At 36.4% G+C, this 25,432-nt stretch overlaps 5 protein-coding genes across 7 annotated transcripts; 3 read left to right on the top strand and 2 right to left on the bottom strand.

Annotated features, from left to right (window-relative positions):
• The first annotated feature begins 1,029 nt into the window (after positions 1-1,029).
• On the top strand, positions 1,030-5,309 carry LOC117623504 (probable mitochondrial adenine nucleotide transporter BTL1). 2 transcript variants are annotated; one of them, XM_034354514.1, is made up of 6 exons: positions 1,030-1,240; positions 1,508-1,654; positions 2,164-2,258; positions 3,035-3,368; positions 3,733-3,970; positions 4,686-5,309. In XM_034354514.1, exons 1-6 carry the CDS (start codon positions 1,205-1,207, stop codon positions 4,934-4,936), a joined length of 1,101 nt encoding a protein of 366 aa, XP_034210405.1. In that variant the 5' UTR covers positions 1,030-1,204; the 3' UTR covers positions 4,937-5,309. The 2 variants fall into 2 exon arrangements, with proteins under 2 accessions (XP_034210405.1, XP_034210404.1); XM_034354513.1 differs by lacking the exon at positions 1,030-1,240 and having other exon boundaries at positions 1,259-1,654.
• A 1,366-nt stretch (positions 5,310-6,675) lies between these two features.
• On the top strand, positions 6,676-7,806 carry LOC117620879 (mitogen-activated protein kinase kinase kinase 17-like). Its single transcript, XM_034351119.1, has one exon. The coding sequence runs from the start codon at positions 6,676-6,678 to the stop codon at positions 7,804-7,806; it is 1,131 nt and encodes a 376-aa protein (XP_034207010.1).
• A 2,055-nt stretch (positions 7,807-9,861) lies between these two features.
• On the top strand, positions 9,862-11,536 carry LOC117623471 (mitogen-activated protein kinase kinase kinase 17-like). Its single transcript, XM_034354464.1, has one exon. It carries the CDS (start codon positions 10,268-10,270, stop codon positions 11,399-11,401), a length of 1,134 nt encoding a protein of 377 aa, XP_034210355.1. The 5' UTR covers positions 9,862-10,267; the 3' UTR covers positions 11,402-11,536.
• A 459-nt stretch (positions 11,537-11,995) lies between these two features.
• LOC117623472 (reticulon-like protein B22) lies at positions 11,996-14,443 on the bottom strand. The gene is made up of 4 exons (XM_034354465.1): positions 14,163-14,443; positions 13,504-13,645; positions 12,626-12,695; positions 11,996-12,339 (listed from the first exon to the last, which is right to left on the bottom strand). The coding sequence occupies exons 1-4, from the start codon at positions 14,336-14,338 to the stop codon at positions 12,212-12,214; spliced, it is 516 nt and encodes a 171-aa protein (XP_034210356.1). The 5' UTR covers positions 14,339-14,443; the 3' UTR covers positions 11,996-12,211.
• Positions 14,444-15,022: 579 nt separating this feature from the next.
• On the bottom strand, positions 15,023-23,153 carry LOC117621536 (pumilio homolog 5). 2 transcript variants are annotated; one of them, XM_034352085.1, is made up of 11 exons: positions 23,063-23,111; positions 22,933-22,959; positions 20,753-21,574; positions 18,919-20,348; positions 18,690-18,831; positions 18,469-18,576; positions 17,366-17,578; positions 17,173-17,283; positions 16,438-16,632; positions 15,876-16,047; positions 15,023-15,647 (listed from the first exon to the last, which is right to left on the bottom strand). In XM_034352085.1, the coding sequence occupies exons 3-11, from the start codon at positions 21,398-21,400 to the stop codon at positions 15,616-15,618; spliced, it is 3,051 nt and encodes a 1,016-aa protein (XP_034207976.1). In that variant the 5' UTR covers positions 21,401-21,574; positions 22,933-22,959; positions 23,063-23,111; the 3' UTR covers positions 15,023-15,615. The 2 variants fall into 2 exon arrangements, with proteins under 2 accessions (XP_034207976.1, XP_034207975.1); XM_034352084.1 differs by having other exon boundaries at positions 22,933-23,153.
• Positions 23,154-25,432: the final 2,279 nt, after the last annotated feature.

The raw sequence follows: 25,432 nt of genomic DNA, 5'->3' as shown, positions 1-25,432 counted from the left end.
TGGGGCATGGTTATTATTTAGGGAGAAATCAACCGTCTTTCCCAATCTCCTCTTCATTTTCAAACCTAACATTTTACATAAACAAACAAAACGAATATAAATGATGAAAAGAGATGGAGTCAGGAAATCACATTGAACAAGTGGGAATTGAAACTTTTTGGATGATAGCAATAAGTTGATACTTTCTTCTCCATCTATACTGGCTTTTTGTGGATGGTCCCAAAGTCATCTATTGAAGTATCCACGGCTTATAAAGATAAAAGGTGCGGATAGAACATGGGTCTTGGACATCTGAATTTGACCCAAAAGTCTAGATTTTTTTTGTTCTGATTTGGTACGTCACATTATTCAACAAGTTTTGGAGAATTTTCCTTTTATATAGATTCTTTTACATATTAAGCAATTCTTGTTGTTAATAACAATATTATTTTAAATCTTTTCATATACATGTATATAGTAGCTATAACAAGAAAGTAAACATGTGTTATTTGTTCGTTCTAGTCCTTGATTTATATAACACATGTATTGTAGTTTAGTTGAATTTGGATTGAGTCAAAATAAATCCTAAATTCCAGACTTGAAACTCCATATTATAAAACCAAACTCTTAACCTCGACGTGTCCTCTTGATACTTGAATTCTGTTGTAGACGTAAACCCTATATTCAAGGTACTAAATTTTGAGATTTAAATTTAGGTCGGAGTTTTAATCCCAAATATAAATTCGGTATTTGGGGTTATCCGAAATTCTAACATAATTCAATTGTCATATGGGATACCAAAACAAAATATAAAATTATTTAAACAATTCAATTTGGTAATATCATATTACAGATAATATTCTTCTATGGAATTTAATATTGAATAAATCTCCTTAAATAACAATTCAATTCAATTCGATATTGTGTACCAAATGCAGTGACTTTAGCATATTTCTTTTTGGATTCAATTACCCAAACCATTATTCTTCGTGTATATTTGTCTCTCCATTTTTGTGGCGGGTCTCAAAGTCAAAACCGAGGGCAGCTTTGCATTGCAATGCAAATGGGAAAGCAAAGCACAAGAGAAAACCCAACCCAACTCAACTCAACCCAACCCTAAGGACAAAAACAACAAAAACGTTTCACAAAAACATCAAGAGCGAAGACTCAGTCTCAAAAGGCAGCAAAAAACCAAAAACTCCCAGAAAAATCTCTCTCAAAATCAATGTCCCCAAAACCCCACTCCCTCTCCCTCTCTCAGGCATGTCAATTCCAAACCCCTCCCTCTCTCTCTCTCTCTCTCTCTCTCTCTCTCTCTCTCTCTCTCTCTCTGTATTTTATACATTATCAAAGATGGCAAACTTTATGTTATAAGATTCTACCAAGAAAAGTCTTGCATATTTTCTGGGAGTGTTTTATTTTTTTATTTTTTTCAGTACTAATAACTGCATTTGATTGAATATTTTTATCTTTTGGGGGTTTTATTTTTATGATACTGATAAGGAAAAGCATGGCATTTGAATCACAGTCTCTGAAGAAGGAGAAGAAGTACAGTGGGGTATTTGGGGATGTGTACAGTATGGCCATACTTCCCAAAGAGCTTGAGCTTGAGAAGGAATCCCACCCAAAATTCGAGCTCCGGTTTCAACTCCCTGACCTCATCCAACCCATCAGAGTAAGTCCCCCAATTTTTTGTTTCTTTTATTATCATTTTGAAGGGAAAGGTTTTGTTTTGTTTTGTTTTTCATTATTGGTCTGTTTGGTTGCTGATAAAGTGGCATAAAAGTAATGAAAATGGAGGAGGAAAAACGAAAAACAAAAACCCATTAAGGAAAATTATCCCATTTCCTTTCAAGCTCTCAATCTCTGTCTGGATGCCTGAAGCAAATGGGACATGCAATAAAAGTGAGGTTTTTTTTATATGTTTTATTGTTATGTCCCTGCTTTGTTTCTGGGATTTGGATAAGCAAAAACGAAGTAAAAAGGAGAGCTTTACTGAAAATGAAAACCCTTTTTTTGAAAAGTTCAAATACTAAAAAGATGGAAGTTTTGGGATCAGTTACTCACATTAAATTTGGACATTGTTATCTCTGGGTAGTTTGGGCGTATTTTTGGAGGCCAAAAGAAAAGTAACATGCTATTTTCTCATTGGTATCACAAAAAGTGTGCCTTGATGTGCTTCAGGAATTCTCAAGGACAAGAGAAGTTAGAGAGTTCCTTAGTGGAGCTTTAGCAGGGGCAATGACCAAAGCTGTTCTTGCTCCTCTTGAGACCATCAGGTTAGTTTTGCTGTTTTACCAACTCTTTAAAATTATCTCACTAGTAATTGCATTTGATACATTATGTTTATATAAGCATATTAGTTTACATGCTGGAGTAAATCTGTAAGTGAAGAAGTGCATAATTACCCAAAATTAATGGTCAATGCAACTTCTTATGTTGATTCAACAATTAAAGACCTGAAGACAACAATATTGTCTTTATATAGCTTTCCTTGTTAATAGAGCACTATATATATGTTCACATCCTTGCCTTTTTCATTTCGAGTCAACATTAATTGAAATCAACAATCTCAGGCCAAAGGATATTGGTAATTGATTCCCAGAGATGGCTTGTTGAGCAGCCTAGCTTAGTTGTGTTGGACACACAAATAGTTCCCCATGTTTTAACCTTATCTTCAGTAAAGCCACAAGGTCTTGAGATTGTGATGGAGATGGACTTGTTTTAAGTCTGAATGTCTAATCATGGAAGAGATTTTGTATGCAGTTGTGCTAAGTTCATATTGTAGTGCTTAAACTAAGTTTATATGAGGATCTCTGAGGCACCTTGTATTAACTGTGAACAAATTCTTTTGCACAGTGGATAATCCTCCACATTTGGTTGTTTTCTTTCATTTATTTGTTAGATTGTTCGGCTTTAATCAAACATCTTTTAGCAGTCATGTAAAATTTTGCAGAATTCAGTAGAAAAGGATTTTAAGTACTATGTAACTCTTGACGACTATTCTTTAAGTGTTGATACATGATTCCCAATCTGTTGGATGTGATATGTGCAGGACTAGAATGGTAGTTGGTGTCGGATCTAGACACATTTCTGGCAGTTTCTTAGAGGTCATTGAGAAGCAGGGTTGGCAAGGACTGTGGGCTGGAAATGCAGTCAATATGATTCGCATAATCCCTACCCAAGCAATTGAGTTTGCAACATTTGAGTGTGTTAAGCGAGCAATGACCTCAACACAAGAGAAATGGAAGCAGGCTGAATCCCATAAGGTGCAAATTGGCCCTGTAAGCTTGAACCTCTCTATCTCCTGGATTTCTCCTGTTGCTGTGGCTGGTGCTGCTGCCGGAGTTGTTAGCACACTTGTGTGTCATCCCCTTGAAGTACTGAAGGTATTTATATCATGGGTAAACTTTATGAGGATAGAAATTTAGTCCAGCCAGAAAGTTCTTTTGTTTTTTATGGATACTAAGAAGTTCATTTTCCTCTCAATCATTATAAAGTTGCTTTCTGCTTTTCTGCTGCTCTGCTTCATCGTGTCTGATGGCTATGTCACCCGTCTTATCTTCCCTGTTTCATTTATATATGTGCTTTTCGTTTGTTCTCATGGAAATACATACTGTGGTTTTAACATTTTATATATTTTTGGATTTTATTTCTATGTATAAGATTTCAGTGACGAACTGTAGATTCATTCATGGTATGTCACTTTTGCTTGGGTAGTTATTGTTTCTTTCTTCTAATTTCTTACAACAGGATCGGTTGACTGTGTCTCCTGAGGCGTATCCTAGTTTAAGCATTGCAATCAGCAAGATTTATAAGGAGGGTGGGATTGGTGCATGCTATTCTGGTCTTTCACCTACACTGATTGGGATGCTTCCGTACAGTACTTGTTACTATTTCATGTATGAAAAAATGAAGAAATCCTACTGCCAAGCAAAGAATAAAGAGTCACTTAACCGTCCAGAGATGCTACTGGTTGGAGCTCTTGCAGGTGAAAATTTGGTCTCTGTTGCGTAAATTAAATTGAAAAGATAATTTGAACCCATTGTCCGTCTCCATTTTTTTTATTTTAAAAAAAAAAAAACCTTTAAAATCTTGTTTAAAGATTGATTAGTTTATGGACATTATGGATGGTAACTCCTATTTCGGACCGATTTGCTAAAAGAATCTAAATATGTTTGAATTCATGCAGGTTACTGAATCACTTTCCTATTTGTTTTTTGTTTTTTAATTTTTATCTAGCAACATCATGACTTTTTATTTATCAGATTTACAAAACAATGACATGCATCTTCTTAGAAAGGTTGTTTAAATAAAGGTCTGATACAACCATCTGTTTAATTGCATGTAATTACTAATTAGAAGTATAGAAGAAGTTCTTTTGATTTGTTGTCGGGCTATCTGTCCACTATTCGACAATGAAGTTGTATTTCACTGAATAAATTCTCTGATGACTGTCTGGTCTTCCACCTCTTAGACATTAAAAAAAGTGAAAGGAAGAAAATAACTGCAAAACTTAGGGAAGCACAAGAGAGAACAATATTACCTGTCAATTCTGTAACTGTTATGGGGAACTTTGAAACCTGGCTTTATTGTCCAATATTTTTATTCTCTCGTTGGTCTTTGGCATCAGAATAATTGGATGGACATATTGTTGACTGATTATAGTATCATAACCTGATCACTTGTTCATGTGGATTCTCTAGGTTTTACGGCTAGCACAATCAGCTTTCCGTTGGAGGTGGCCAGGAAACGGCTGATGGTTGGAGCTTTGCAAGGTAAGTGCCCACCTCACATGGCAGCGGCACTCTCAGAAGTCATTCGAGAAGAAGGTTTGCTGGGACTCTACAGAGGGTGGGGGGCAAGCTGTTTAAAGGTCATGCCATCCTCTGGCATCACCTGGATGTTTTATGAAGCTTGGAAGGACATATTGCTTGTTCAGAGGAATTCCTTATAAGTTATAACAAACTCAAGCAAGATTTCACTTAGGATCATAGTTAAAACTTACATGGAGATCTCTACTGGTCTAAATTACCAGGTGGGAGGTGTCGACTAATTCGTTGAAGTGTCGTCTAGGTTATTTTACACAGGCCTAGTTTGGTTGGAAATTGGATCTTGACTCCCTTTAGTATAAGTGTTTATTTTGATTTTTCGATTCTTTTCATTTGGGGTTGGTTTCCCCATGTTCTCTTTTTTTCTTTCTCCAAAGCCCTTGCGCTAATGTTAAGTTTTGACCAACTGGCAGTTGAGCTTCAATTATGTGCCAGACAAAGAACATGTACTGATAAATGATATATTTGTGTCCTTAAGATTATTTTTCCTTTTATATCTTCAAATTCATACCAATCAAAAGTAAAAAAGAAAAAATCAAATTTCAGGTCTTTTTAAATTTTTATGCGTACTGAACTGCTTGTGAGGTGAAGAGTTTATGGAAATTTTGCCAATCAGCAATAGGCTTGATAAAGATTAGTGTTCATAGCTTGCACTTTTTCTTCTTCTAAAGAACTTGTCGGCTGGATGTTTCTGTACGGATACTTCAAATTGCACCCAGTTTCTTTTTCTCACAACACCCATATACCCTCACAAAAATTTCCTAACCTTCCCATTCTGTCCTCATTGATTGTTAATTGTTTGATTTCTTTTTAGCTAAAATAAAGTGAACATAATCATGGTGGTTCACACCGTGGTTAGAAAGTCGTGTGTAAGTATGACAATTACTATTTTTTGTCAAATCAGAACACTTCGTGTATTTTTTTAAAAATATTTTTTCTTCTAAAATGGAAATTATTCTTTAAAATGTACTAGGACTATTTACCTTGACGAGGTCTCGTTTAGGAAATAAAATGAGATAAGGATGGAAATAACAAATTTAACTTTATCCTATCACATTGTCATTCTCACTACAATAAATTAAGAAGTTAATATGATAACATAATTCATGTCAACATATCACGTGGTGTTACCGTCATATATAAAAAATAAAGAGAGGTTAAGGAATGAGGAAAAAAAAAAAAATTCTCTGTCCAAAAATTAAAATTTAGAAATAAAACTATTTTTTGTTTTTTTGTTTTTGTTTTTGTTTTGGTGTGTGTGTTGTAATAAAATGTGACACTAAACTCAGCCATTTAATAAAAGAGAAAGTTAAAAAAGCAAGGTCTAATAAACAAAAAGTATGCCTTCAGCGGTCCAGATGAACGGCCATTATGTTTCCAGCTAACAGTGGCATAAGATTAACGCCAAGATTTCACAAAATAAAATAATAACAACAATTAAAAAATCTTTTAAAAGATTGTTAATTGGGGCGCAAGGAAAGGCCGGGAAACGAAAATATGACCGTTAGAGGCTCACCGCCTTCAACCCTTATCTCTATATAATGGAAAAAGGAAACCCAACTCCACCAGGAAAAAGGAAAATCAGATTTCATAAACCCTCACACAAAGTCACGAGCTTTCAATCAACGCGTCAAATTTATGCAATATAAAACCCTAAACGCTTTGCTTGTTTCAATTTCTCTTATATCGTCTTCTTCGTGGATCAGCCACTTCTCTGTTTCTTCAACATCAACCACTTCATCTCTTTTGCTCTTTTGCTCTTTTGCTCTTTACCCAGTTGATCGTTTTCTCTGTCTGTCCCTTTGTTTTTGTCAAAACCCAGAAGCCAAAAGCTTTCATTTTGTTTTCACAAACTACAAGAACAATGGGTTCATTGAAGAGGAAAAGAGAAACCCAAAAGGAAGACGAACCGGGGCTTGTACAGAAAGAGAGGAGTTTGTCAATTCCTGAGTGTGAGTGGGTTCGAGGGCGGATGCTCGGCAAAGGCGGATTCGGGTCGGTTTATTTGGCCACTGCGAAAAAACCCAAGTTGGGTAGCGAGGATTTGCCGGCGATTATGGCTGTGAAATCAGGACGGGTCTCTAAATCGCCTGAGCTGCTCATGGAAAGGACACTTCTTAAAATTTTTGGCGATTGCCCTTTTGTTATCGACTGTTATGGATCAGATATGACCGCTGATGCTGAAAATAAATGTACATACAATGTGTTCATGGAGTATGCTGATGGAGGAACAATGAAGGATTTGATAAAGAAATCCAGGGGTTGCGGGTTGCTTGAGCCCCAAGTAAGAAAGTATACAGGGTGTCTTCTGAAAGGGCTTCAGTACATTCATGTAAGGGGCTGTGTCCACTGTGATCTGAAGCCTGAAAACATATTGCTTGTGAGTAACAGTAATGGTGATTTTGTGCCCAAAATTGGGGACTTCGGACTGGCAAAGTTTGCTGTTTATAAAAAAAAGAGTCGCAAGGAACCTGCTTGTCAAGGCACTGCAATATATTTGTCACCAGAAGCCGTGCTTTATGGAAATCAGGAGAAGCCTTCTGATATTTGGGCCTTGGGTTGTGTTGTGCTCGAGATGTTAACAGGGAGGTGGCCGTGGGATTTGGAAGCCGGTGCGACACTTCAAGACCTACAGCTTCTGATTGCTTCAAAAGTTCCCACTGTTCCTGGCTGGCTATCAGAAGATGCTAAAGATTTCTTGCGAAAGTGCTTTGTGAGGAACCCTTCTGAGAGGTTGGAAGCTGCTAAGCTATTGAATCACCCTTTTGTGACCAAACTTGATGGGCTTGGAGAGGTCAAAGTTGAGCCATTAAAGAAGCAAGTCTCTGCAGTGCCATCCTCTGAGAATTGTGAAAAGGCAGAAGGTTCAAAACCTGGGGATGCAGAGGAGATTCTTCCCTTGGCAGTCCTGTACCCTAGGGACTCAAAACCTGTGATTCTTCCAACCACTGTTTGCCGAAAGCCATCAAATTTTGGTATAACTGGTGCAGCTTAAAGCATTTTCATGGATTAGTATGATACCTCATCATTCTGTATATTCTTTTCTTGGTGGCTGTACTGATTTCATTATTAATAGAGAGCTAGTTCCACTTTGATTTCTTTCTCTTGGTTCATTTTTCAAGTTTCTTCTTGTCTTACTCATGTTTGTACTTTGCATTTGATCCACTAGGTTTATATACGACTAGTAGTTTCCAAGCTGGGATTAAATCAAGTAAAAATGTTCATTGCTTGCCCCAAAATTCAGGTCATTCTAACTTATAGGCAGTAATATTGAATTCTTATATTTTTCCCTTAATAAACACAGGGACAACAAGATGGACTTCTCTTCTTTATTTCCCAAACTACATTTTCATTTTCGAAAGTTCCCGTTGTTCGTGGTAAATTAGAGCACTGTTGAAGAAGCATGGTTTTTCCTTGGACTTTCATTTTTCCCATCTTTGCCTTTGTCATTTCCAGTCAGTAATAATTCTAATCAACAATGTCAGCTCAAAGGAAATTTGTAACAGATTCCTAGCTATGGCTTTTGACCATCATTTTCTTGATCAATTTTGTGTGCAGTAAACCCACAAGGTTGTAGTAAAAACTAAAGACCAGCATTTATTCAGGAATGGTGTCAATTATTCAACCATTTGTACCATAAAATTGTATCTCTTGGTTAACAAAATTGTACCACCCCAAGAAGGGTCAGGCACGAAGTTGTGTGTACACAGAAACTAGGAGTAGCCAGCCCGAAATACAACCGCACAAAAATATACAGAGATTCATTGTACATGGAGGTTACAGAAAACATAAGCTACATAGTATCCTGCTCTGCAGCATCTTCCTCGGCTAGATCTTTCGTTCTCCTCAGAAATCGAGACAAACATGCACTGTTCTCAGCTAAGATATAAAGGCAAAACAAGCATAATCCTGTTTCAGGAGCAGACAGATTCTAGGAAAGTTATATATGTCATATGTGTGACGTTTAAAACAAAGATACAAGTCAGGCCAAAAAGGAAAATTTCCATGAATGTATTCAAATATTGAAAGACTTTGTATCAATGAAAAACAAAGGCAAGTGGCAAATCAGACAGTGGCTAATGCAGACAGATTCTGCAATAGGCTTGATAAGATTAGTGTTTATAGCTTGCACCTTTTCTTCTTCTAAAGAACTTGTTGGCTTGAGATTTCTTTACGGATACTTCTATTTGCACCCAGTTCTGTTTCTCACCACACCCATATATCCTCATAAAAAATTTCTATTATATCCTCATTGATTGTTAATTGTTTGATTTTTTTTTAATTGAACATAAAGTGATCAACATAATCATGTTGGTTGACACCATGGTTAGAAGGTCGTGTGTAAGTATGACAATTACTATTTTTTTGGTCAAATCAGAACACTTTTGGTATTTTTTTTATTAAATTTTTTTCTTCTAAAATGGAAATTATTCCTTAAAATTTACTATGACTATTTTACCTTGATGAGTTCGTTTAGGAAAGAAAATGAGATAGGGATGGAAATAACAAATTCAACTTTATCCTATTATGTTGTCATTCTCAATACAATAAATTAAGAAGTTAATATGAGAACACAATTCACATCAACATGTCACGTGGTGTTACCGTCACACATAAAAAATGAAAGAGAGATTAATAAGGAGTGAAAGAAAATATAAAATGGAAAATCATTTTTTGTGTTTGTCATAATAAAATGTGGGTGTAAATAAACTAAGCTCAGTCATTTAATAAAAGAGACAATAAAATAAAATAAAAAACGAGATTATGCTTTCAGCAGGTTAGATAATATTAAACCAACGGCCATGATGTTTCCAGCTAAGAGTGGCCTAAGATTTCAAATTGGTAGCAGTCAGTCATTTATTACATTTCACAAATAAAATCTTTTTATTTGATTTTTTTGTTGAGAGAATCTTTTTAATTAGATTTGTTAATTAGAGCGCAAGGAAAGGCCGCGAAAGAAAATATGACCGTTACCTCCTCCTATGCTCTCTCTCTATATAATAGAAAGAGGAAACCCAACGCCACCAGGAAAAAGCAAACTCAGATTTCAAGAACCCTCACAAAAACTTTCGCCGAGTCAAAATTGAGCAGAGAGAAAACCCTAAAACGTTACGTTTGTTTCGATCTCTCTTCTCCGTATCAACGATATCGTCGTCTTCGTTGATCACCCACTTTCTCTGTTTCGTCTCTTTTTCTCTTACCCATTTCAATTTGATCGTTTTCTCCAAAATCACGTGCTTCAATCACCGCTTCAAAGTTACGCTGATAGAAAACCCTAAAACGTTCGCTTCGATCACTCTTCTCTGTTTCAATGATATCGTCTCCTTCGTTGATCACCCACTTCTCTGCTTCGTCTCTTTTTCTCTTACCCATTTGATCGTTTTCTCAGTTAATTTGTTTCTATCAGACCCAGAGTCAGAAGCTTCAATTTTTGTTTTTACAAAGTACAAAAAATAATGGGTTCTTTGAAGAGGAAAAGAGAAACCCAGAAGGAAGACGAACAAGGGCTTTTGGAGAAGAGTTTTTTACTTACTGGGTGTGGCTCGTGGGTTCGAGGGCGGAAGCTCGGCCAAGGCGGATTTGGGTCGGTTTATTTGGCCTCTGTGAAAAAACCCAAATTGGGTAGCGAGGGTTTTCCGGCGATCATGGCGGTGAAATCGGCATTGATGGTTGAATCGCTTGAGTTGATGATGGAAAAGTCACTTCTTCAAACGCTTCGTAGCAGCCCTTTTGTTATCAACTGTTATGGAGAAGATGTGACGGCTGGGTTTGGTCATAATTTGGTATACAACGTCTTCTTGGAGTATGCTGATGGAGGAACAGTGGGGGATTTGATAAAGCAATCTGGGGGCTCTGGGCTTTGTGAATTACAAGTGAGGAAATATACAGAGTCTATTTTGAAAGGGGTTCAGTACATTCATGAAATGGGTTTTGTGCACTGTGATTTGAAGCCTGAAAACATCTTACTTGTGACCTCTGGTTCTGGTTTTGTGCCCAAAATTGGGGACTTGGGACTGGCAAAGAGGGCTGTGAGCAAGCGTTCTTGTAGAGGCACTCCAATGTACTTATCTCCTGAAACTGTGCTCGATAGAATTCAGGAGAAGCCTTCTGATATTTGGGCATTGGGCTGTGTTGTGCTGAAGATGCTCACTGGGAGGCATCCATGGGATGCAAAAGCCGGCTTGAAACTTCATGACCTAAAGCCTCAGATTGCTTCTGGAGTTCCTAACATTCCTGGTGGGTTAGCAGAAGAGGCGAAAGATTTCTTAAAGAATTGCTTTATGAGGAACCCCTCAGAGAGACTCACAACAGCTAAGCTATTGCACCACCCCTTTGTGACGAAACTTGATGAGATTGGACAGGTTAAAGTTGAACCAATGAAGGAAGTTTCTTCAGTGTTATCTTCTGAGCACTGTGTTCTTGATTATGGTAGTTTCATACCACTTGGAAGTTGGAGCTCTGAAGAGGCAGAGGAGATGGAGCAACAGATTCTTCCTTTGGCCCTCATGTCCCCTAGAGATTCAACCCCTGTGATCCCAACCACTGGGTGCCAAAAGCCATCAGCTTTTCCTATAATGGGTGCAGCTTAGTTTATATTGTTTTGAAAGCCTTCCATGAATTGATGTAAGGCTTGATATGTATATTCTTTTCTTGGCAGCTGTATAGGTTTTATGTTAATATAGAGAGCTAATAGTTCCACTTTGATGTATAGGTTTTATGTTAATATAGAGAGCTAATAGTTCCACTTTGATCTCTTTTCCTAATGTGCGTTGGTGTTACTCTTTTACTGATGTAGATTATCTCACCAGTCATTGCATTTGACCCACTAGGTTTATATAAGATCAGTAGTTTACAAGTTGGGATTAAATCAGTAAAAAGTAAAATGTGCATGCTTGCCCCAAAATATAGGTGAATCTAACTTACCAAGTTCATTCAAAAGTTAAAGGCCTGTCGACAGCAATATTGGATGTATATCTTGTTTCTTAATCAAAATAGGGACAACAAGATGGACATCTTTTCTTCGTTGTTCCCAAATTACCTTTTTTGTTTCCAAAATTATCTAAAATTAACTTGTTCATGGTAAAACAGAGCACTGTTAAACATAGATTATCTTTGGACTTTCATTTTTCCGATTTTTCATTTCCAGTCGGTAAAAATTCTAATCAACAATGTCAACTCAAAGGTTGTAGCAAAAACTAATGACCGGCATTTATTCAGCAATGGTGTCAATTATTCAACAGTTTGTATCATAAAATTGTATCTCTTGGTTAACAATATTGTACCACCCCAAGAGGGGTCATGCACAAAGTCGTATGTACACAAACTATGAGTAGCTCGAAATACACCCACACAAAAAAATACAAAGATTCATTGTACATGGAGGTTACAGAAAACATAAGCTACATAGTATCTTGCTCTGCAGCATCTTCCTCCGCTAGATCATTCGTTCTCCTCAGAAATCGAGACAAACATGTACTGATTGACTGACTGTTCTCAGCTAACAGATAAAGGCAAAACAAGCATAATCCTGTTTCAGGAGCAGAGGAAAGTTACATATATGTGATGTTTAAAACAAAGAAACAAGTCAGGCTAAAAAGGAAAATTTACATGAATGTATTCAAATAGTGAATGACTTTGTATTAATAAAAAATAAAAAAATTAAAACAAAAGAAAAGCAAGGGGCAAATCAGACAGTGGCTTCTGAATCTGACAAAACAACACATAAGTTGCCACCCTGATTTTTATCTTAAAAGACCAAACGACGAAAACAATCTCAACTACGAAGGGGTAACAGATTTAAGCAAAAAACATACCAGCATAGGCAACTGTAAGACCTGACACCAACCGTCCCAAAGCTGAAAGCATGTAAAGACAAAACACCACCTGGAGAAAGATTTAAATGAGAAGTTATCGGGTTAGCTGTCTGCAAGAACTACTTATGATTAACAAATTTGCATAACTTTATTCTATGTGATAACATGTTATCACGATACTGATAAGCTACATCTGCAACCATCGCAACCAATAGGAAAATAAAAATCAATTTGATAGACTAGCACAGAAGCAGACTGCTTTAATAACACATGATGGCCCGTCAGCCAAAGGACCTGCCATGGGACCGCAAGATGCCTTCACTCAGGTCAAAAGTTTCATGATTAGAATTTAGAATTGATAGCTAGAAAAGTATAGTGAGGGCTGTCTGTACTCAGTGCAAAAAGTTAAATTTTCTACTACAGCAAAGCTACAAATCAGCTACAAAGATATTTTTTATTATCTCGTGGACTGTTATCACAAGTACATTTTAGCTTCCATTCTATTCTTCTAAAATACTATGCAGTAGAAGAGAAGGTGCTTTATGGAGTGCCCTCGAAGTGGCATCCAAGCCTTCCCAGTGAAAAAGACAAATGCAAGCATGAAAACACATGTGCACACATAACAACATGCATATGGAGCTCAATACCAAAAGAAATCCAAATTTCTACAATATCAAGTTCAAAATATGTCCAGACTTGGGCCACTTTATAATTCTTAAGACATGTATTAGCACCTCTCCTTGATACTTAAAGCTCGCAGCAGCTTATGTCTACATGTTAGCCGTTGAAAATTTTCATCCATAGCCACCAAGTAATAGAGACTCTGCAACAGCTTGATACCAAAACAAAAATCCATTGCAGTCATCAAGCATTATTACCTTGAAAAACAACCTCTTGTCGTGCCCCGTGGCTGCAACCCTCAATACAGACTCAGCTGCTCCTACGGTATTGGCTAACCATGCAACAATGCTATTAGCAGTGTCCTGCGAAATCTGCCACTCAAGTGGATCGACGGGTACCCTAGTCAACAATAAAACTAGATACTTCAACACAAAGATCACCATTCACCACTACAATCGTATCAAATCTATAAATTCATAATATGACACAGAAACCGCTTATCAAATAATACCATTCACACAATTATAATTTGAAACAAAGAACCACAAATTCTCAGTTCATCTATCTTGGTAACAACTCCAATTTTTCTTCAATCCCCCATAACCTATTTCAATTCCAATGCATCCATTCAAGACAACCCTACAGAGTAAAAGAGCCTATCAAAATCTAAACAAAACCCAATTCCCAAAATCATTCACAATCAAACTCAATTAAAGCACAACAAATTTGCATTCAATTTTCAACCATTATCAGATAAAACCAAACTCCAAATTGACCCAATAACAAGACTTTAGAAACCCAAATTCCTCAAAACCCAGAAAAATAAACCAAAAACAGAAAGAAAAGCAGTCGCTTTCCCGCATTTTCTGGGCAGACAAAACAAGGGCTCAAAGGAAAATGAGGAATTTGGACTTACGAGATGTTCATCTGGCGAAAGAGAAGGCCGAGAATGGCGAGCGAACAGAGGAGGACGATGAGGACATCGGATACAAGGGAGACGAGGCTGGAGTTGCGATGCGCGCAGTGGTAATAGACTAAGCTACCGCAAATCAACACTATCACCGGCTTCCCTACTTCTGATCGATAATCCATTTCTTTGATATCTTCATGCTCATTGAGGTTTCTATTGTCCTCTTGCTTTTGACTCTCCTCTTAATTTTTTTTCCTTTTTTAAAAATTCTCTGTGGTCAAAATTTTGACTCTACCAAATTAATTGTTCTTTTAATTTTGGAGTTAGACCAAATTATGACTTTCTTTTTACCAATTAACATTTTTCACTGCTTATTTAAGTTTAAGTTTAAGGAGCTGATTTTCTCACTCCTCTTTTGTCCACTAAAATACTCTATTTGTTAGAAATTGTACATTCTCACTCATCTTTTGTCCGCTTACACTCCTTTTTTTATTATAGTAAAATCTATTAAAAAAACAAAATGGAGTGTAAATGGACAAAAAGGGAGTGAAAATCACTACCCTAAGTTTATCCAGAAATTAATGAAAAAGGACCCCTTAAATTGATTCACATATTTTTTTACAACCCTTATTTACATGTTTATGATCTTTGATGTAATTTATAGTAGTTTTCAATTAAAAACCTCATCACTGAAAACACTACTTGCATTTTGGAGAGCTCTTTGTTTGATTTGGGCCTCTGGCCTTTATTTGTACCCCAAAAAAGAAAACCACAATTTGCAAAGTTTTTTTTTCTTTTCTTTGTTGTCAAATGTAGAGGCTTTTCTTTTGACCATTGACAAAGTCTTTCTTCCACAACACTTGAGAAATTTCACATTGAAACATACCATAGCTTTTTACATCATATTACAAATCAATGCAATTTTTCTGTCGTTCCAAATTCACACACTACGAAATAGGCCCTACGTAGTACACCTAGGCCGGCCATCAGCCAGACATGAATTCTTATTTCTTACATTGCTTTACATGGATGTTTTATATCTGACTGTACATGTACAATTTGAAAATACACAATACATTTACATACTAGGAAATATCAAACAAGCTTCTAGCATCTGTCTTTTGGCTGTTCTTCTTGCAATGAGGACATGGTAGCTGATCTTGAGTTCTCTTACACATAGTTTCTAGAGTTTTTAATAAATCACCAGAAATCAAACCCTCTCTCAAGAATAGCACTCTTTATAGAACTTTTAAACGATGGAAGAAGAATAGGAGACGTAAGACCTTCAGTCTGGTGCATAGGCCCGATGTTTCCTACTCTTTAATTCTATAGAAGGTGATATTCCTGAAAAGAATATGTATATCTTTTGCTGGTTTTGTTAAAAACACCAGTTTCTAATGTAATGCTTCTGCCTTCTGCAACTGTCAAGAACAACCCTTGGGGCCAAATGGATTAAACCCTATGCCCCCTCAGCTTCTGAAGTTTGGCCATCTGCATGTTAAAGGGTTAAAAATCAGTATCCAAATAGAATAATTAAAACAAAGAAACAAAGCAATTCTTTAAGCCTGTATAACAGTTGCACAGCCCGAGAGCACGTTCAAGTTAGATAATGATAGATTAAGAAGCCACATAAAAGACAACCAGCCAACTATTAGATGCAGATAAAGTGGAAAGTGCTCATAACTACGTGCACAAATTGAAAATGGAAAACAGACACACCTTCACCAGATAGCTGTTCAAACCGAACAACTATGTGTTTCCCGTATGTATATTTTTTCAGAGCATCTATATGAACTCTTATAAGACTGAGCAGTGTTTCCCGCTGTCTATCATTGCTTGTTTCAAGAACCTTCTGAACCACATAATTGGCAAATTGGTCCTTCATCATTGGCTGGAATATAATATCAAATAACATAACTCAGTAAGCAGAAAACAACCTTTAACCAGCATTCAAAATCAACACTTCCGAAATCTGCATGGTTCCAAAAGAAATTATTTGGACTCTACAACGCTCCTCATGTTATTTAAATAGGAAAGTTTTTTGAAAATTGTTTGGAACCAAAGGAAATCCACCCATATGGAAATGAAGTCTTCAGTTCAACTTGTAATATCAAATTGCATAACTGGATGTTTCCTAATTGGCTCATATTTCAAACACTACATATTATGCTGCCTTGGAGCCAAATGCTGGTAAATACCCACCAACTTTATTTTCATAGGTAAAGAATAAAAGATCTGAAGACATGGGATAACATATCATATGCGCTTTGGCTTGACTTACCAACAGACTATCATTTTCCTCCATTTGCCCAATGATTTCCTCAATCAAGAGCTCCCGCTCAGCAACATCACCATGTTCCAGACACTTTTCAACAACATTTGATGCATATTTATGCTGACTCAATTGTACAATTTTCCCAATCAACTTGCTGATAATTTGGCTTCTTTCATAGGGCTTTCCCCTTTCCAAAACATGCTGCAAGCAGTATGATCCATGATTATATTTCATTCAATTAGAAATAACAGAGACTTGGGCAATGAAATCACACATGAAGAAGCAATTTATATATATATATATATATATATATATATATATATATTGACCCGCCTAAACACTCAGTCATAATGCTAATGATACCAGGCCAGATGATTTCTTTAAAAGCTTGACACTACCATTAAACCATTTCAGGTATCTGAAAGAAAGTCATATTTATGTAGCAGCTCACAAATTAGTTCAGATTAAAAGAACCACTTAGATTGTATCAAGAATTTTACCATTGAGCAACATTTCCAAAACTCTAGAACACTCTGGTCATTTTCCAAGTGCTAAGAGAACATAAAGAAAATTAAGAATAACACTGAACTAGAAACAGAGTCAAATTAGGGTTACGGTATTAGCGGACAAAGAAACAATCCCTTCGACTACCCCTCCGTTAGCAAACAAAAGAATTGAGGAATGAAATAGTTAAGTGAGCCTAGATAAAAACAACAGAGAGCACAAAGTAAAGACACCAACCTGGGTAACATAATTCCCATACTGGTCCTGAGCAAGAGTGTAACTAGATTCCAAGATTTCATCAACTATAGATTGACTTTGAATGTCATCTGAACAATGCTCCAAAACTCTCTATCAAGTAAAAGTGTATTGTTTCAAAATGTGATACACATGATCTAATTGGAGACTTCACAATGGAAAACTGTGTCATTACCTGTATGACGCGACAACCATAGGGATGAGTAGAAAGTGTGGAAACTTGGCCTCGAAAAGCAGAAATGATAAATCCAATTTGCTCTGTGGGAATGCATTCTATACACTTCTGTATTACATGATTTCCATTTTGATCACGTACACATTTCAGAACATGTCCATCAAGCTCATGCACAAGTTGTGTTTTCTGGTCAAGCTCAATAACTTCAAGAGCCTAAAATAAAGCATCCAACACAGAATCCAGATATGTAAAACATAAGGAAAAGTTGTTAAGATTCATAAATTCTAAAGAAGTTATGAGGGAAGAAACATGTGTAACAAGGCTTCCAGATATACATCCTCAGTATATACTTAAAAGAAGTGTTGACGAAGCCAATTTGCAAGCCCCAAAAAAGTATATCATTGACAATAATGATGACTTTGATCCTTTAGTAGGTGTAATTGCCTAATAATCAATAATCAGACTACATATGAATAACCATGAAATATTTTCAAAGTTCACATGAATTTGATCCAACCACTAGCATACACAACTTTATGATGCTCGGGTTGGGTGTGCTATAATGTAGTTTATATCTAATCCAGATGAAACTCAAAAGTGAGAGATTAAGTCAAAGATACTTCAAAAATCAGACAAAGCTTAAATTAATTAATTCCAACAATGGTTCCTATAGTTAAAGGTGTTTGAGTGCAACAGAACCATTGTTTAAATTTGCATCACCTCAAGGGCATATATGTATATCAAATTGATCAGAAAGGATAAAAGATAATCTCTCCATATTCTCTTCATCAGCTGATCAATGTGTCTTTTTTAAGTGAGGATTTTTATAGAGTCTGAAAGTTACTTCTAAAAACCTATGTTGGAACCGCTCTCCAACCCCCTTGCAGTGTAAAACTTTCTATCAATATTGCATCCCTGGGCAAAAATACAAAATAAAAAATATTTGTCCTATTGACATGTAATGTAACAACTATGAAAGTCTCAATAAGTTCCATTCTTCGCTCTGAGATAAAATGAACTCATAAAATATACATAAGCAGAAGATAGAATGATTGCTGGAATTAAGACAACATATTTATTATGAAAATCAAGTTTCAGCATACCTTTTGGATTACACGACAACCATACATCTGCAAACTTAAAGGCAACATTTGTCCAGCAAGTTGATCTGCAAGCTCCTTTTTCTCCTCGGCACTCCCATATTCAAAAAACTGTAACAGAAAAAATAAATGTACAATGTTAATAGGCCATTCACAGAGTCCATAAAGTTGATAAGTGATCCAACAAACAAACAATTAAGCAGACACAAATTATGAATTCATACCTTCTGAATAACATAATTACCAAATACATCGGTCATTAGTTTCGAAGCACGTGGAAGAATTTCTTTGAAAACTGATGCCTTGTCTTCGGCAGTGCAGCATTCTAGCTTCTGCTGAATAAATCTACTCCCATGTTGATCAACACTGAAGTTGTATACGAACATAAAAAATTATAACTAATAGTACAACAAGAATAAAGGATCAACCAACTTAGTATGGAGCAAGCAATACCTGAACTCAACAATGCGCCCTGCTATATCAGAAAGTTCAAACTTACGGGGATTACTAGTTTTCAGTTCTTCGAGAAAAGAATGTCTTTTAGGGTCATCCGAGCTGAAGCTTCTCGGCCCTTGCCATCCAGAATATACTCCACTAATCGAACCTTGAGGAAACCTGATTTCATTTTTCCAACCAAGATGATTTGTTCTACCCATTGGAGATGATGGCAATATTGGACTACCAAGAGGCGAGGCTGGAAACTGTGTCATTATAGGCATGGTAGAATTATTTCCATAATAACCACTACCATTGATTCCCACTTTTCTTGGACTTGGAATGCCCAGATTACCAATACTTGAAGACTGAAAATTTTGGTCACCCGTATAAGCAGTGCTATATAGTTCTTGCTGTGAAAGTTGGCCACCAATAACCCTTGATGCCAAGTGACCATATTGACTTGAGGCACCATATGCATCCTCCAAAGGGCGTGGATAGTATTGCATATTTAGGGGATCCGAAAAAGGTGGCTGGAGCATTGGCCCATGTTGCCCATAAAATCTACTTGGGTGTTGCATATCTCCTCCATGGGGAATTCTCTCCCCTCTTGAAACATCACCAGTTCGACCATTAAAGCTTGGCCCCGAAGTAGCATCAAAAGGCATAGGAAAGGAACCATGGGAAGCATACCCAGGCATATATGAAGGAAGAAATGTAGAACCTAAAGCATATCCACCGGCGCCATATTGTGCAGGAAATATACCAGATGGCTGATAATTCGGGTAGAATGGATTCCCTGAAGTCATATATGCTGCTGTTGTAGCGTACAATGGGGGTGTGAATCCAGGTGAGTGCAATGAGGGTTGTATATCAATAGAAGAGAACTTTGGATAGCCGTGGGGAAGATTTTCCATTCCACTTTGCAAATGATTCATTCCTTGTGAAACTAATTGAGTCTGAACCCCCTTAAGTTGATATGGAACACTTTGTTGTGTAGAAAACTGGTCTTGTGGCACATACCTCCCATAAGATTGTTTCTCATTTTGCTTGTTATTGTTGATATCAACATTAGATGCTCTCACCCTGGAAAGATCCAACCCAAGCTCACCGCTAATTGATGCATTATTCCCCAACCCATCATCATGCTCAATATTAGATTCATCTTGCTGTAGGTTCCCTGTAGCATCACGATGTTGAATACTTGGGGAGGTGGTAGCCAAAGGAACATCATTTGGTATGTACCCAACAGCATGCGCATCCAGGGAACTTGTATCTGAACAATCATTTATAGACCCTGAATTTGGTTCTGGTAATTTTGACTTGTTGAGAGAAGAAGCATTTGGTGAAATCGAATGTACATCAGTATCAGTTTGTTCATCTGTTGTTCCAAGACCGGATGGGAGAGATTGATTATATACAGGAGATGGAGTTCGGGGGAAGTCTTGCTAAAAAACCACCAAGAAAATGAAAAACGTGAGCCATGGCAACACATACTGGAAAACTAGAGCTACTACATTAAGAAAAAATCTTGTAAACCACTTATTGGTTAAAGGAGCTAATAATAAACAACTACCACATAACAATTCTGAACTATATGATTACTCATGATTCCAAATCTAGTACACACTACAAAGTATAAACTGATAAATGACTTGATGCATAACTTATCTTCAACAACAAAAAAGGGAGGGTGTGTTAGAAGGGAAATATGGTAATACTTCATACGTTATAGCTAAATGCATGAAGCAAAAACTACAAACAAGAGAGTTAAACATTGTTAAGCACAGCTAAGCCAAATTATTGTTGATTAAAATTATAGATGCTAAACCACTAACTTTAATTCCTATACCTGTATGAGATCCACTAAACTCTTATTATAACTTGCCAAAGAAGCTGTGTTCTTGACAGGCATTACTGCACCACTATTTTCTGCCAGGTTATCTTTAGATATTGTGGCTGACCTAGCATCAGTAGGGTCCTCCTTATGAATGGAAAGAGAACCTTGAGAAAGATGCAAGGATCCATTGCTGCTGTCATCTAAAGAAGGCAATCTCCGATTGGTGCCTAAGCCCCCAATTTGACGGACCATTTGATGATTCTCCCGTAAGATAAGTGGTGGAGGAAGACTTGCATTCAAGTTCATATTCGATAAATAATATGCCAAATAAGCTGGGTCTGAACGCAGGTGTTCCTCAAACTCAACATTATTAACGATGCTGCTTAAATTAGTCGAGCTTGTTCCCATACGGGAGTTATGTTGACTTGACAGGTTTTCAATAGAGGAAAAGGAACCTTCCATACTTGGTGGAGCACTACCACTTCGATTAGGTACAACTTCAGCTCTATCTCTCCGAAAACTACGCCCCTTTGAAATGCAGCTCGAATCCTCTGCTGCCATACTTATCAATGGAGATCCAAATGTTGCAGCATCCTTAGATGAAGGCCACTTTTTGCCTCTGCCACTTTCCACCATTCTCGTGAGGCCCTCAGTGGCCATCCTAACCGAACAATGATGGTTTTTATTTATCAACAATTACCTTCACAAATTATTTGGCAGCATATCCAAGCCATGTTATGCTCCTTTCAACAGTACACAGTTGCAAGTAATAATTTGATCCAAGCAGGTAGCACACTCACAGAACCTGAATAATGTACCCGTAACAAGAAGGCCCTGCATATAGAACATAATTCGTACGAATTAACCACATCATGTCCCTTATGTATTCATGTTCATATAGAGAGATTGAAAATGAAAAATATGTTGAGAAATCTGATCTGAAAAGAATAAATAGTTCCACATTGTTAACTTCAGCACAGACCACGTTGACAAACCCGCAACAAATGCAGAAATAACTGTCCGAGTCTCTCATGAAAAAACTATCACATATCTAGTACGCAGACAGTAACCAATCTATCAAATAGAAAACGAGAGCTAAGAGTATTGAAACATGGGTAAATCCTTTCACATTCTCCTTTACAAATTGTAAGAATCCCATTGCAGCCGAAAAATGAACTTCCACCCACTACAACACTTAATTGCCTACATGTTGACCAGAATATCAGTTTAGGTGTATAAAACTACATGAGAAACTTGGTTATTTATGGTTTCCTCAAAAAATTAGCCATTTAACACTTATTTAATTTTGTTTTGGGCCATACATTACGCTACAAACTTTTTCTCATCCATAACATAGGTCCTAGTAATGAGTCACTGTACCAAAGTATACATGTACTGGAAAATTTACTTAGTATCTCAATTAGCATTGATGTTCTACTCATACAATCTTGTGGGAATGACGATAAATACAAAAATTACTCATGTAAGAATAATGTTATCTGCAGAACCATTTCTGATGCTGATACCTATTACTTATATGGAAAATATAGTTCTGATTCGAACACATTAAACTGCCTCTCACTTAAATGCTCTCTACTGCGTATAGTTCTTATATTGTGTTTGAATTGACCTATTGCCATATGTGAACCATAGTTACTACCAAATTACATTTGATTATGTATAACTGTTGTAGCTGTTCATATAGCTTATACTGTCTCCCATGCATTTGCTTTACACTCTAATACAATACACCACTAGTGTTTTAGCTTCCCAACCTTAAAGGATGCTCAATTCATGAAATGAAACTACCCTTAAACGCATTTCTTTCTAAAATCAATTCATATGCCACAATTACAACAAAGTAACCTTACGATCACGACCACTTAAACAAAACTTGTAACAGTCATTTCGAAAGCAAAATTCAAAAAACTAAACAACACCCACTAAGCCTATACTCATTTACACCCTCTATAAATAGAATTTGACGAATATTCCCAGTACAAACAATCCCAAAAGACAAATGATAATAAATAACAGAAATAAGTTCACAAAAGTATAAGCCAAAAAGAAAGCATAAACTTGCACATGTTTGAACAACAAGAAGGGTATTAGAACCATCAGAAACAAGCAGAGCATGAGAATTTTGAGAACTAATGCTAAGAATTTGAGCAGAAAAGGATTGAAAGTCTCACCAGGTAATGGCAGCAATTCTTCAAAGTCTGAAATTTTGGATGAACAGAACACAAAGCTCAAGCCTTTTTTAAGCTCTGAAAGATATGTGGAATTACTAAGAAGGGGAGCTTAAGAGAGAGAAAGTCTTACAAAGAAAGTGCTTGAGACTTGAGAAACAGAGAGCTTCTTTGTTTGAGAAATACAAGAATGTTGCTTGCATAACATTCTCATTTCTCAGGGTTTGAAGCTTTTAATATTAAAATGCTTTTGACAGTTTTAAATAAGTAGAGTTTTATTCTGGAAATATATGTACAGTAAATGACATAAATGCCATCGATGCTTAGCCTTAATCTGGTATTTTGGATGCTGTGTGTATGGATAATTATGTCCATGGACGGGGACACGTGGGACTTCAAGGTTTGCTCCAAATAAAGGTTTCAAACACGTGGCTTCCTGGCTATTGTTGACATTAGTTAGGTCTTCCAAAACGTGAGGCAGTGTTTGGATGTAGGAATGGTATTTACTTGAATTTGGGTTCAAGCCTCTTGGTAAGTTCAACACCATTTCTTTACAGTTTCTTCAAGCTTGACTTCCTGTGCGAATTGAAGCAACAATTGTATTAGTTTTCCATGCCTAAGTGGCTAATAAATAAAGTTAACGGTAGTTCAAAACTCAAGTTCTATTTTGAAATACTACTAAAATTTCATGATGTAAATAATTTTTTAAATTCGGAGCGATCAGTTCTGCCTCAAGTAATAAAGAATTTCAAACCCGCAAACACGACAAGAATTCAAACTCTCGACGTTTTCTTTGTTTGAATACAAATCTCACGCAATAAAGAATTTTATATTCACATACATGATGAGTTCAACTCTCGACTTTTTCTTTTTTTGAATAAGAGAGAATATAGAATTGATATGAAAGTCAGAGAAAATTCACTTGTGAAAAGGAGGCAGTAGGTGACTTAATTGTCACGAACTTACAATCACAAAATTCATGAGTATTTTTGTATTGGCAAACTCCAAACACTCCTCCATGAAGTTTGTCATAGAGTGGTTGTCGTTTGGAAGGCCTACTTGGCCGTTTAGAGGACAATCCACTTGGTTACTTGTGGAGCCAAAACGTCGCCGTCCAATACATCCCCACTATTTATTGTTTTTCTTTTGGTTAGTGATACACTTGCTATTGAAATGTTATAACTTGGTGACGAGATTACCCCCTTAAGATGGATAATATCATTGGAATTTACTCACTCAGCCAACAATTCGTGCGGGGTAGTCTTGGGTTTTAACTCATTAATAAACTGCTGACGTCATAAAATGGGGGCCTGATAGTACCATTCATAGATTTTAGTCAGCTTGCCTATATTATAAGAAATTACATCCCTACCCCCTAAGAACACATGATATGTGTCCAATTTATTTAGCTAGTGTTTGTTTCATTTTTTTTATTTTTTTTGCTTTATTTGGTGAGAGTTTGAGTGAGAAAAGAGTGTTGGATCAATTGATTGAAAGGCCAAAATTTAACCCCCAAAAAAAAAAAAAAAATTTAATTGTAAACAATTATCATACTACTTTCTTAATTGAAATTGTATTTGTCAGGATAATTTTTCCATTGGGTAAATGTTAAATTTTTTTTGTTTCACATTTTGGGCATTTTGGAGACATAACAATGAAAAATATTATAATAAAAAATACCCCATAAAACAAGACAAAGCATAAAGCATAGAACATAGGCATAGAGCATATCAACTAAAGCAAAGGCCCATATCTAGGGCCATGTGAATCTGACTATGTGAGGTGGTGGCTTCTGTTAAAAGCACTGTGGAGTTTAGTATGTCATCTTTTAGGGAAGCGTGTTCCCCAATGCCACAACATTTTAGATTTTCTAATGTGAGATGTCTTGGCTTTATTGTCCTAAAGATTAGCCCTTTGGTGGGAATTTCCGGAGCCCTACGGAAAATTTGGAGTTCAACTCACACGATTAAAATTACAAGTCAACCCGATACGACACCATCAATTGCCAGCCTTAATAGTTTTTGTGTAGCTGTAAAACAAACCCTCAAGCTTAAACTTCTAGTTCTTGCAAAAAGTCCTAGAGAGATTAGGGCCAATTCGGTAACGTTTTAAGAGGTTGTTTTCATTTTCAGTGAACAAAAATGAGACAAAAACACGTTTGGTGGTCCAAAATAAAAAACACTGAGAATGTTTTCATAAAATGAAAACAATTTTATGCGTACTTGTAAAAAACAGAAAAAAGTTGTTTTCATTCTCATATGAAACGTTTTCATAAAAATAACTCACATATTATTATTTCAAATTGTACTGCCAGACACGTTTTCATTGTTTTTGTTTTCTGAAAATATTTTCTAATTATCTACTAGACGCATTTTCATTTCCTGAAAATGCAAATTCGTTTTTTTATTTTCATTCTCCGAAAATATTCTTAGAAAACATTCTCCTCAAACATTACCAGACGGGCCCATAAACTTCTCAAGAAACTCATCATATTTGAGTAATG

The sequence above is a fragment of the Prunus dulcis genome, chromosome 3 (genome assembly GCF_902201215.1).
Source record: "Prunus dulcis chromosome 3, ALMONDv2, whole genome shotgun sequence".
Taxonomy (NCBI): Eukaryota; Viridiplantae; Streptophyta; class Magnoliopsida; order Rosales; family Rosaceae; genus Prunus; species Prunus dulcis.
The sequence above is the reverse complement of the archived record's forward strand: the minus strand, read 5'-3'. Positions and strand labels throughout refer to the sequence as shown.